At 41.6% G+C, this 13,595-nt stretch overlaps 1 protein-coding gene across 2 annotated transcripts in view; it reads right to left on the reverse strand.

Annotated features, from left to right (window-relative positions):
- wdr26a (WD repeat domain 26a) overlaps window positions 1-13,595 on the reverse strand; it is a 58,313-nt gene that overhangs the window by 10,039 nt on the left and 34,679 nt on the right. Inside the window, exons 11-13 of one of the 2 annotated variants that reach the window (XM_070965949.1) lie at window positions 8,718-8,796; window positions 8,443-8,572; window positions 7,775-7,969 (exon numbers count right to left, since the gene is read on the reverse strand). In XM_070965949.1, coding sequence (XP_070822050.1) covers window positions 7,775-7,969; window positions 8,443-8,572; window positions 8,718-8,796 — 404 coding nt within the window. Of the gene's footprint in view, window positions 1-3,987; window positions 7,970-8,442; window positions 8,573-8,717; window positions 8,797-13,595 lie in introns of those variants that run through there. The other variant, XM_070965948.1, reaches the window with a different exon arrangement.

A 13,595-nucleotide genomic window follows, 5' to 3' on the forward strand; every position in this document is an offset into this window, starting at 1 on the left:
GTGTGCGAGTCCTGCCTCCCCACCCTCTCAAAACTGAGGGAGAGCATCTCCGGTCTGCGGGCCGATCTCAGAGAGAAAGATAAAATCCTCCTGGATTTCTCCACTGTCGCCACGACTCAGGCGAAACATATCGCCTACCTGAGGCGATCCAGCGCTGGTGACCGGAACATGGCGGCCACAAATAACACCACCCTACCGTGGACAGGCTCGATCACCACCGGTACTCCGGCACCAGCACAGGCCGAGTCCCGCTGGCACCGACAGGGAGCCAAGCCTAAAACATCGGCACCTTCCACTTCTTGCCCTCGCCCCGATGAGTCGCACTGCTTCATTGGGGAGGACGGGGTGAAGGGCCCGGTGAGCTCAACCCCACTTAGGCCGAGGGAGCCCTGGTCGGTGGTGCACCGGGGCGCTGGAGCTCGGCCATCTCCTCCTCCACCGCCTCTGGATCTGCCACTGGACAACAGGTTCGACATCCTAAGCCTGCAGGATTTCCCTCCCGTCGGTGCCTGGCCCAGCTCGCCTCCAGGACCTGCCCACCCACCTGGCCGTGGCTCTCACCAGTCCAAGACCCGGGATCTGCCAGTCCAACATGGCCGCTCCCCTCCAGCTCGGCCTGGAGCACCCGCGTCGCGACGCCAGCAGGTTCCACCTCGCCACCGCCGCACCCCCAGGGAGCCAGTGGGGCAGCGCACCTTCCCCTCGGTGCTGGTGGTGGGGACCTCCATGGTCTGGCACGTGGCGGTGCTCGGCGGCCGGACCTTCTGCCACCCTGGAGCCCGCGTCACGGAGGTTGCATCCACCGCTCTCCAACTGTGTGCGGAACACAGCCCAGCCTCCACACTGGTCTTGGAAGCAGGCATCAATGACTTTAGAAACCAGCAGTCGGAGGTCCTAAAAAAGGATTTCGTGTCGCTGATCGACCGCCTGCTGGACACTGGGAAGCGACTAATTATCTCTGGCCCGCTTCCCCCACCACGTTATGGTGACGTCATCACCAGCCGGCTTCGCCAGCTGCACCTGTGGCTGAAGGGTTACTGCCTGACGAGAGACATCCCGTATGTGGACAATTTTATAGCGTTTTTAAACAGGCCTTGCCTTTTTAAAAGGGATAACCTACACCCCAACCAGGAGGGCTAACGGCTTTTATCAGTCAACATTGACCTCACTGTCCGGTCCTGCACTTCAGCCACCTCCTGACTAACTGGTATGACTCATGCACACAAGCACTCTGCTCCACACTCACCCTCACCCATTACATGTTTCACCCACACCATGCACACCTTCCCTGCAGTAACCCTGTCTTCTCCACCGAAACCTCAGGACATTCACATCATTACATCAATCACTTCACACAGACATTCAAAGCCCAGGACTGTTTTTAGACCCAGCACTGTTTTTACCATTCCTTTAAAACACCATGATGAGTGCACGTTCAGCACAGCTATCAAATTGGCTGTGCTGAATGTGCGCTCTCTTTTAAACAAATCTTTTATCATAAATGACTTAATTTTAGACAAAAACCTAGATGGTATTCTCCTTACAGAGACATGGCTCGGCACTGATGCACCTGTTGTTCTCACTGAGGCTTCCCCACCAAATTTTAACTTTTTATTCTCTACTAGGGGTGGCAAAAAGGGAGGCGGCACTGCATCTATCACTAGAACTACAATGTCTGCAAATGCAGTTCCTTTTAACACTTTTACATCATTTGAGCACCATGCCTTTGTTTTTAGCAGTCCTCCTATTCTTTGCATAACGATCTATAGACCACCCCAGTATTCATCCTCTTTTATCAGTGAATTCTCTGATTTCTTATCAATCATTCACACCACCTAAACAGGATTTTAATAGCTGGTGATTTTAATCTACACATTGACAACAACTCGGACCCAGTATCCAGAGAATTTTTAAACTGTATGGATTTTGAACAGCACGTTACACAGCCGACCCACAGCAGGGGGCACACCCTGGACCTGATCATAACGTCTGTGGGGGTGTCCTCTGTTGTGGATCTGGCTGTGTCCGATCACTCATGTGTGTTTTTTAACATCGCCAGTTTTATTCAGCGGGAGGCACCAGTGAGAACAGTGAGGAAGCGCTACCTAACTCCTGAAGTGGCTGCAAATTTTATCCAGGTTTTACAGAGCACTCCTGCAGAGATTTTACCAGCACCCTGTGATTTTATCCACAACCTGCCTTTTAGACCCAATTCCCACACCGTTTTTTAAAACGCTCTATGGGTTCTTTGAGGAACAGCTGTTATACATGGTGAATTGCTCTCTTCAGACGGGTGTCTTCCCCGCCTCCTTTAAAACGGCGGTGGTGAAGCCCCTTCTGAAGAAGAGCAATTTAGACCCCAATATTCTAAATAACTATCGACCTGTATCCAACTTACCTTTTTAAAGTAAAATTTTAGAAAAACTGGTTTTTAACCAAGTAAATGATTTTTTAAACAAAAAGAACATTTTAGAAAGGTATCAGTCTGGTTTCAGGATGAACCACAGTACCAAGACAGCCCTATTAAAGATTTTAAATGATATCAGGTGCAACTTAGATAAACACAAGCTCACAGTCTTGGTGCTACTGAATCTAACTGCCGCCTTCGATACAGTAGACCATCACATTTTATTAAACAGACTGAGGCACCTGGTCGGCCTCTCAGGTACTGCTTTTAACTGGTTCGTCTCATACCTCACTGACCGACACTTCTTTGTAAGTTGGGATGCATGTTCCTCGGGTACCCATAAGATCAAGTGTGGGGTTCCCCAGGGGTCAATTTTAGGTCCAACTCTTTTTAATCTGTACATGCTACCCCTCGGGGACGTCATCAGGAGGCACGGCATCAACTTCCATAGTTATGCTGATGATACGCAACTGTACATTGCCATGTCTCCTGATGACACAGGGCCTATTAATGCCCTTTTTAACTGTATTTTAGACATCAAGTCATGGATGGCAGAAAATTTCCTTCAGCTCAATCAGGACAAAACAGAGGTCTTAGTCATTGGTCCTGAAGGCCAGAGAGAGAACTTTTACCAAAACTAAAAGATCTTGAACCAACACATTCTGTAAAAAGTCTGGGCGTGATTTTTGACTCTGAGCTTACTTTTATTCCACACATCAAAAACATAACAAAGATAGGTTTTTACCATCTTAAGAATATAGCCAGAGTCCGTCCGTTTCTCTCTCAGGCCAGCACGGAGGTGCTGATGCATTCTTTTATCTCTTGTCGCTTAGATTATTGTAATGCCCTGCTCTCTGGTCTTCCCAAAAAGAGTATCTCAAATTTTCAATTACTGCAGAACTCAGCCGCTCGCGTGCTGACGAGGACCAGAGGGCGGGAGCACATTACACCAGTTTTAAAAACACTGCATTGGCTCCCTGTGTGTTTCAGGATGGATTTTAAGGTTCTTTTATTAGTTTTCAAATGTCTTAACGGTCTTGGGCCTTCTTATTTATCTGACCTACTTTTACCATATCAACCCTCGCGGACCCTGAGGTCCTTCGGCTCTGGCCTCTTAACCATACCAAAAATAAGAACTAAAACACACGGGGAGGCGGCTTTTAGTCATTATGGCCCCTGACTGTGGAACAGCCTGCCGGAGAACCTCAGGGCCGCAGAGACCGTTGATGTTTTTAAAAAGAGGCTCAAGACTCACGTTTTTAAATCAGGCTTTCAATTGCTATGTCTGATTTATCTCATTCCTTTAATCAGGCCTCTTATCATACTTTAGTTGTATGTTTTAACGACATGACTATTTACTATTTATTTCATTTACTCAGTTTTTTTATAGTTTATCTATAGCTTTCATTCATAGTTTATTTACTATTTATTTCCTTTACTCATCTCATTTCATTCAATGTTCATGTCTTATATATTGTGTTATTTTACTCTATTTTATCTACTTTACTTATTGTCTTATGAACTTTTCTTCTTTTAAATGTTTATATATATATATATTTTTTACTTATTTATTTATTTTTAAATTCCAGTGTTTCCTCGGCGGGTCCTCCACACTGAGAGATGTGTCTGATCTCTTGCAGGGGGGGCTGTCCTCGGGCCCTCTTGGCCCGGCTGGTTGGGGGACTCCCTACCTTGGTGTGGGGTCCACCGGTCTGTCAGGCTTGGGTGGGCTCGGGTGCGGGTGCCCCCTGTGCTCACAGTCCCTGATGTCTCTTGGTGTGGACGACCCCAAAGGTGGCCTTTTCCTCAGTCATTCGTGCCCTGCCATGTCTCGTTACCCCTCCCATCGTCTGCAGTAAGAATGTGCATATGTGTGTGTGTGTGTGTGTGTGTGTGTGTGTGTGTGTGTGTATGTATGTGTGTATGTGCGTGTATGTGCGCGTGTGTATGCATGTAGTTGAGGGTGGGTGTTTGTACATACAGAGGGTGGGAGGGATGGGTTTTTATTGTTGCTTTATTTTGATTTCTATTGTTTTTAAATCCTGTGAAGCACTTTGTGTTGCATTTTAATATGTATGAAAAGCGCTATATAAATAAAGTTTGATTTGATTTGATTTGATTTATATCATGTTCCATTCCAACCTTGGGGAAAGGCATCAAATCTTTCAGCAGACTCCTTGCCCTAAATACATGGCTGACATTGGAATGCCTTGACCATGGAATTAAGTTTATTAGCAATTTCAATATCTTTTGGAACTGTAAAGACCACTTTAGGCCTCATGGGGTACTTGGCGCTAAACTGCAACATGCTCTTGGCCACAACAAGAATGCACACATAGGTGACAAGTTCAGCCTGCATAGACAGAGAGCCTCACCTGACACTCTGTCTCACATCATCCAAGGAATTCAGAGGATGTCTCTGTCCCAGTCAGGGATCCTATGCTCCTCGTCCCTTTCTTCGTCACATTCTCCAGGGACCCAACTTCCACCACAATCACCAATTAAGGAATAGGTTAAAGCTACCACAACAATAACCACAGACATCAGAAATGAGACAGACACCATGCCGCTTCCTTAAACATACCAGTAGTCAAACATATCATAGCAATCACAAGCCATCTGGTATTTGTCTCAGTAACCTTAAATTTGTCAATGTCCATGCACAGCCAGTCCCCTATCCTATCACAGAAGGCCTTCAGCTGAAATCAGCTTTTTAATGTCAAATCATTTTTAGTTAGTAAGTAATCTTGTAATATATAAAAAGAAGCCAAGAATGTCTATAACAAACATGTATGGCAAGAAAACATTACCTTTCAAAGATTATTACAGAGAATGTTGGGAACTCTAGAATATTCTCCACTATTGACCAGCTACTCAGCACCGCCCCCACCTGTTCACAGTTCTTGACATCAAATGATGAAAACTTGCATTGTTCCTCAATAACAAAATAACCTTGATTAGAGGTTGCTGCTGATGTGAACACAGATGACCTCAACAAACCCTGTAAAAAAGATGTAACCATTTGAAAATTCTCCCGTATTACATTCGTTGAGCTCGTCTAACTTGTCCACCTCATGTGCTGACCCTGTACCTACAACATTTTTAACAGTTTGAAAGTGTTTCAGGTCATGTCCTTAAGATTCTAAATACATGTGTAAGACAAGCATCCTCCTCGATGTGTTTAAACAGCTGCTGTAAAACCATTACTAGAAACCTAACCTAGTTAGTAATGTACTCACAGACTATAGGCCAATATCCAACCTTCCATTCACCAGTAAGATACCAGAAAAGGAAGAACCGAGAATACCGGAAAGTCTCAGTCAAATCTCAGTCCTTTCTTAAAGAAAATAACATACTGGAGGAATGCTTTAGAACATATCACAGCACTAAAACTGTTCTTCCTACAATAATCAGCAATCTCCGATTAAATTCTGATGAAAATAATTGGAGACCATGAGTCTGAGAAACATGACATCTGTTTCTTCCTGCAAAAAAACACTGCAAGACTTCAGCTCATTAAAACTCTGCAGCTCGACTATTAACCAGAACCAAGAGGAGAAAGCACATTAGCGCAGTTTTAGCTGCTCTGCTCTGGCTTCCTGTAGCATTTGGAATTGATTTTAAGGTCCTCCCCCTTGTATACAAAGCCCTTCATGGCCTAGGACCAAGCACTGCTAACTCCCTTGTTTATCATTTGACTTCAAGGACACTGTGATCACCTGATGCTGGTCTATAGAGGGTTTTCAGCAACAGCCAAAAAGAAAATCAGGAATGCAGCCTTTGTCAATTACGCCTCAAAGTTCACTACCTACAGATATCAGGGTAGCCAGCTTGCTAAATATTTTTAAAACTAGCTAAAGACACATCTCTTTGCTTTAGCTTTAACTTGCTATGACTTCCTGATCCAGATCTGAAACGTTTGTGGTTTGCCTCATCCTTATGCACTGTTGCACTTCTTTCAAATCATTGTATTTTACCTGGTTTTATGCACTCTATGTGATCTATTTTATTCCGTGGTTTTATGCACCATCTTTTTTTTTTCATCCTTACTCTATCTTAGTTTTACTATAATTATCAAGTGGGTTTCCATCTGTATCTTATTTTACATAATTTTTTTTTTATCCCTGTTTTTATGTCCATTCTGTCTTTTCTATGTCAAGCATTCACCTCATGCATATGACTTCTTTGTTGTAAAGCACTTTGAGCTGCAAATCTAGTTTGTAAGTTGCTATACAAATTAAGTTTGTATAAATAAGTATAACACAACTTCTCCCAAGACCCAACAATGCAAATAACCCCAATCTAAGCATCTCTAGATTGGTTACCTGTATGTTTTAGAATATACTGTATCTTGTGACTTTAATCATTACTTGTAAAGCCTCTGTGGGGTTTGACCCTGCTCTGACTTGCTAACCCCATGTTAGACTGCGCTTTAAGATGTGTTGGTTTTGTTTTCTGTATAGGGGCTGTGTGTATGTGTTTTTCTGTTTTCTGCAGTGGAGGTGTGGCCTGGCGGCGCAGAAGGCAAACGGTGCACCTGACGCTCATCCACTGATTTTCTCCCTGCATTTAAGCAGCGTGGCGGCATTGTCTCGCTGCCAGATTGTTTGAGCTCCATGCGAAACTTTCCAGCTATACCTTGTCTTGTTGTATCCTAGTGCTTCTTGTTACCTAGTTGCCTGTGAGCGTGTCTCAGTTTTCATTACCTGGTTCGCCATAGTTTGTTTTGTCTCGTGTTTATTTTTGTATTGTTGTGCGTTGTATTACACCCCATGTGAGACAAAGTCTTTTAAGCCAAGTCATGGCCCACTGACTGACTGAGGATATCAGGCAAACCAGGTCTGTTTCTTCATTTGAATCTCTTTTAAAAGACATTTCAGCATTGCATTCTTTTGAACTATTTTTAATGTTGTTTTTTACATGTCTTATGCACTACATAATTAAGTTTATCTTACTTCATTACAAATATATATATTATTATTGATTAACATATAGGAGGCAGAGCAGGTTGTCCTCTAAACTGCAGGGTGGTGGTTTGACTCATGAGCACCATCAATGTGCAAGTGTGTCAATAAGGGAAGGAAAAGCTTCGTCTGTTAAGGTAGAAAAACGCTCTTTAAGTGCAGTCCATTTAACATTTAATGAACATTTAGAACCTGAAATGTCTGTGTTCAAGAGGACTGTTGCAAAAATGTAGAAAGAAACTGTGGATTCTCATCCTACTTATGTAAACTGAAGATAATCTAACAAATACAACAGTGAGAGAAAAGTGCAGCCCTAAATACTTTTACTTCATACAATGATGACATGCACAGCCTTTGAAATTTTACCCCGAACAACTAGACTTACTAGTTTTCATGTTCATACCATTGAGCCCTTCTGCATCCTGGACATCCAGAAAAGGGGCAGGTCCCCAGATTCGAACGGTCCCATCATCAGAGGCACTGGCCAGCAGTCCGGGCAAGACAGGGTTCCAGCTCACACAATTGACTGTGCGGGTGTGACCAGTCAGCTCTGCAATGGGCAGCTCACTGCGCCGGTGCCAGATGTAAACTTTGTGATCTGACAGGAGACAGGACACTTAATCAGCTGCAACCTGTTTATTGGATTAGACTTAAATGGCAACTTCATCAATTTTACAAATGACACAAATCTGTGTATATATAATGTAGAGTACTTCTCAGGCTATGCATAAGCAAACACACACAGGGGTCACTCTGAGCTGATAGTGTGGCTGTTTGCTTTATACTTTACATTTAGCTCCAACTTGCTTGAGACACGTGTTCCCATGATGTTTTGGTGTGATTTAGGAAATGTGTGGGTTTGTAGATGTGTTTATGTTTTTCTTCAAAGAAGTCCACGTGCAGGCTATGGCTCAAGAGGAGCTTTTTCAAGTGTGAGAAAGTAACTGTGATAATGTCTTTACATTTTGACAGTTCTTCTTGTAATCTTTATTTTTTGTAATGTTCTTTTTGTTGGTTCAGTCCACAACAAAAAGCAGCTGAGCTGACCAACTAAACATTATGTTGTCATACCTTCACTGCCACTAGCAATGAAGTCTTCATTGTGCCCTCCGAAGCAGGAGTGGATAGTGTAGAAGCCCTGGGTCACCCCTTGGTATTTCCTCACCAGCACCCGGTCCTGCAGGTCCCATAGGTGCACTCCCTAGAAATGTACAGCATTTACTGAGACACGCATTTCAAAATCAATATTAACCAGAACTGCTGCTGCAGTGACAAGCTGAAGTTCAAAGGAAAGGAAAGTATACGGTACTGTCATGTGAAATGTGAGGAAGTAACTAGCTGCTCACCTGAGTGGCAACATTGAGTAGAGCTAACCTTCCATTTTTGGAAACAGTGAAAGACATAATGGGGTGGTCCTCCTGTACTCTGGAATGACACAACACATCAGCAACAGGCAGAGCAAATACTGCTGCACAGAGAGGCAAAAATTGAAAAAAAAAAAAAATCTCACACAACACATGATAGTACATGTGCAACTGGCACTGGTACAGCGCTTTTCTTAACAAGGATACAAAGTGCTTTACAGAAAAAAAAACAAAAAACACACAAGGATCAAACAACATAAAAACAATGGGAAATGAAATAAAAGTTCAAACTTAAGCATGGCAAGAGTGGGAAGTTAAAATCCAGCAATGTATTAAATATTCATATATGCTTCCCTATAAAAGGAAGGGATTTAAATTATGCTAATGATTTAGCCTGTCTTATTTCTGTAGAACTTTTCACAGTTTGGGGACTTGGACAGCAAAGGCCTGGTCACAAACCCGATCCAGGAACAAAAAATAGAGCTGTATCCACATCTCTGAGAATGCCTGGGCACATAAGGAGTCAATAAATTCTTTTGATAATTTGGAGTAAGGCCATTTAGCGCTTTAAAAGAGATCAATAAAATACTAAATTTAATAAAGAATAAAATGGGCAACTAGTGTACCTAACACAAGTCATGTTCTGCACCATTTTAAGTTTGTGAAGGGAGCTCTGACTGGTACCAGGATTGAATGCATGACAGTGGTCCAGGTGAGGAAAAAATGTAAGCATATGTAACCTTATGTAAACAGAAAGAGACTAAAAAAAATCTGAATTTAGAGGGTTTGTTTTAGTTTAGAAGCATGGCTGAACAATGTTCTTCACTTGAACATCACAACACAAATCTGCATCAAATATTAGTAAATTAAAATTTCTTGCAGCCTGCTTCACATTTTAAGGAAGTTAGCTGAGCTTGCTATGATCCAGGCTGGTAGAGTTTGCTGGACTCATGGCTATGATCTCCCATTTATGGTCATTCAATTTTAAAAAGTTTTGTAACATCCAGCATTTGACATCCACGAGGCAGGCAAGGAGATATTGAAAATAGCAGAGCACTGCACTGAGGAGCTCCATCAGTGACAGGATGCTACATCCAAAGTGTGTGAAGGAGAGGTATCGCAGGTCATTCCTTCCTGCAACCGTCAGACTGTACAACAGAAACTGCTCCAAGTAATCAGTACAATAATATGTATACAATCTGTGCAATAACCTGTGCAATAATGCAATAATGTGCAATAATCAGTGCATAACAATCTGTAAATACTATTTACAATTTCTTAGGATGATGTTATTCTTTTATCCCACTCTTGTATATATACTTGTTTTGAATTTGCATTGCACTTGTTCTAATACTTTATTCACTTTATTGATGCTGCTGTATATTGGAATTTCCCCTCATGGGACTAATAAAGGAAAATTGAATTGAATTGAATTGAATTGAATTGAATTGAATTGAATTGAATTGAATTGAATTGAGAATGGGCCCTACAGGAACTGGCATTTTCTACAACAATTGAAAAAAAAGGGAGCAGGGACTTTCATTTCCTGTTGAAAGTAGGTTAATGGTCTTAAAACCTGACTGAAAATTATTTAAAATATTATTAGTCATAAAAGACATTAAGTTGAAATTATTTTTTGAATTCTGAAATTGGTTTTGTAATTATTGAGTAATAGATGATCCTGTTTTTTGTTTGCCTTTTTCAGTGGCAGTTGAATGATTGCGTGTTTGAAACACAACTGATGAAACTTTGGATATTATGTCTGAGAAATATGTTGATCTTGTCTCTTTTACTGCTTTCTGGTAGTTTGCCATGCAAACTTTATGTGCTGTAAACAACTGCTGACTTAGCTATATGCATTTGCATTTGTATCTTCTGCATCTTCCTCTCAGGGATCTGGTGTGTTTGTAGAATGGGTCATGGTCTTCAAATCTTTAGAATAGTCTTTAAATTCTAAAAAATAAGAAGAATAATTTACACTATCATCTTGTCTTAAAAAAACATATTTCCCTTGTTTTAATTAACCTGTGTGGGTATGACATAGTTCATCGGGACTTGTGGGAAGATCTCTCATATGTGTGAGTGAACCTTCATGTTATTGCAGCCACCATAAAGTGTGTGCAAGAGGTAGTGAGTTGTATTAATAGTCAGTGCAAAAATGTCCAGATAAGCTGAGGTTGCAGCTTAGTAGTGTTAGAAGGCTGTGCTGCTGCAGAGGAAATAAAATTTCTGTATACAATCCCCACAACAATGTCTTGTGACATATTCTTCATTAAACCACTCTGCTCTGCTAGTTGCTACCTCTGCTCTGTTTCGGCTAGTTACTAGCTACAAGCTATGCTAAATTAATCTGAAGAAACCAGTGCTCTCCCAACAACTATAAGACAGGTAAAACTACCTGCCAGCATATCAGTCTACAACTATGTACAGAATGGTCAAATCCAGTTAATATTGAATGCTATTTTGCTTGAAATGCCCATCCCTTCTGTGTTCATTAAGTCAGGGGAGGGTGATCAATATTGGAAAGACAGTGACTCATCTGAAGTTCATCTGAATTTTGTGGAAGTGTTGTTATAGGGATAAAACAATTACTGAATTTGGCTTCGGAGTCAGCAGTAAAAAAAACGAGTGATGGAGTAAGGTTTTAAAAAGGTTTGGTCTGAGACAAACGCATCTACTAACTCTACATTCTCTGGACAGAAATAGTGTATAGTACCAAGTCAAGGATACTACCTTTTGACTAAGTAGGATCTTCAACTGACTGTGGCAGATTGAATGAAGTATTCACCACTTTTTTTTCAGTAAACATTTTTCCAATGCAACTATTCACATTAAATTTAGGCCACACACTGATTTTAACAGAATAAAACTATACAGATAAAGAAATAAATGACATTCAAATCCATACAAAAAGTTCTGCAAAATAAAGCGGAATGACACCAGACAAAAGTACTGAACATGCTAACTGAAACTGCAGAAGATTCTGGTTGGCCCACTGGTCAATTATGATCATCAGTTCCTTCCATATGTGTTCTATTGGGCCATTCCAACACATATTAGAATCAGAATCAGAAAAAGCTTTATTGCCAAGTACAAGTTTACACATACGAGGAATTTGCTTTGGTGAGGTTGGTGCATGACATGTCTACTAAAAATTATCTATTAAAAAGTAAAAAATATAAATATTAGTGCTGTCAAGAATATCGCGTTAACATGTTACCGCAAATCACTTTTAACGGCATCATTTTTTTTATTGTGAGATTAACGTTCTTTGTGACCGAGTAACTTTGCAGTTTTTTATAAGCTGTGGCCACTGCTAGTAACGTTAGAAAAACTACAGGATCCGATTGTAAACCGGAAACAAAACAATAGGCACGCCCCACGCATGTGTTTGGTCTTGCCTGCTCGCTAGCTGTAAAAAAGTAGGCTACTGGTTTGTGTGGATGTCAAGCGTGAAACGCCGAAATAAATGCGAACAAGATTTGAATGGAAAGTTTAGTTTCAAAAAGTTGCCAGATGGGTCAACTGACAAGACCAAAGTTATCTGTGTGTATTGTTGTGAACTGAGTTATCACCGTAGCACATCCAGTCTGAAATACCACTTGATGGCCAAACACACAGCTAATGCGAATTCTCCGCCGCCTCCTTGTCAAAACCAGGCGACAATGGATAGCTTTCAACAGAGGCATATGGATACCGCAAATAAGAACCAGCTTACTGCAGCCATAGTCAAGTAATGTTCATTCTTTCTGGAGAGAAATAATAGGCTGGGTTGATAAGCCTCTGGTGAATAAACAGAAGAGCATTATAATCTGACGGCTTGTATGTTCAAAGGAAACAGGAAAGTTTAAGCCATGGTTTAACTGCACTATGGGCTGAGTCCTAGTTTACAATTATTGGTACTTTGTAACTTTATCTTGTATCACCCTGTTTTGATCCCTTAGAAAGGGTTCTTGAAGGGGCTTTTTGTATCCAAGTATTTATTATTTTTTTGTCATCTGTTTATTGACTGTTAAATTGTGTGAGATTTTGCTTCAAATGTGAATGACTGCTCAAAGTGAGAATGTTAGTGTGAAATATATCACTACACATTGTTGTTTTCAATTAAAAAACATTTGCACAAAGCAAGCCTGTCCACTTTTCCATGTTGATAAGAGTATTAAAATGATAATTAATGGGACATTTAGAATAGATAAAAATGTGTGATTAATTTGCGATTAATCACGAGTTAACTATGACATTCATGAGATTAATCGTGATTAAATATTTTAATCAATTGACAGCACTAATAACAATATAAATATATATACACAAGTCTGTTTTTGTTTTTTTTTTTCCCAGAAGCACAGCCTGTTTTTTCAGAAACACAGTCTGTTTTCTCAGAAAGAAAGAAGTCCAAGCTGAGCATTAATGTAACCCATAGAGATATGGCAATGTCAGTGTGACAAGTAGAGGCAGAGGTGGAGTATGAAGAGTGTCGGGGGGGGGTTCCGGGCCTTGTTGATAAGGCTGACAGCAGACGGGAAAAAACTGTTCTTGTGGCATGAGGTTTTGGTCCTGATGGACCACAGCCTCCTGCCAGAGGGGAGTGTCTCGAAGACTTTGTGTCCGGGGTGGGAGGGATCAGCCACAATCTTTCCTGCGCGCCTAAGAGTCCTGGAGGTGTACAGGTCCTGAAGAGATAGGAGATTGCAGTCGATCATCTTCTCTGCAGTCCTAATGAAGCGCTGCAGTCTGCCCTTGTCCTTGGCGGTGGCAGCAGCGTACCAGATGGTGATGGAGGAGGTGAAGATGGACTCAATGATGGCTGTGTAGAAGTGCACCATCATTGTCTTTGGCAGATTGAATTTCTTCAGTTGC

The sequence above is a fragment of the Chaetodon trifascialis genome, chromosome 7, assembly GCF_039877785.1.
Source record: "Chaetodon trifascialis isolate fChaTrf1 chromosome 7, fChaTrf1.hap1, whole genome shotgun sequence".
Lineage (NCBI taxonomy): Eukaryota > Metazoa > Chordata > Actinopteri > Chaetodontiformes > Chaetodontidae > Chaetodon > Chaetodon trifascialis.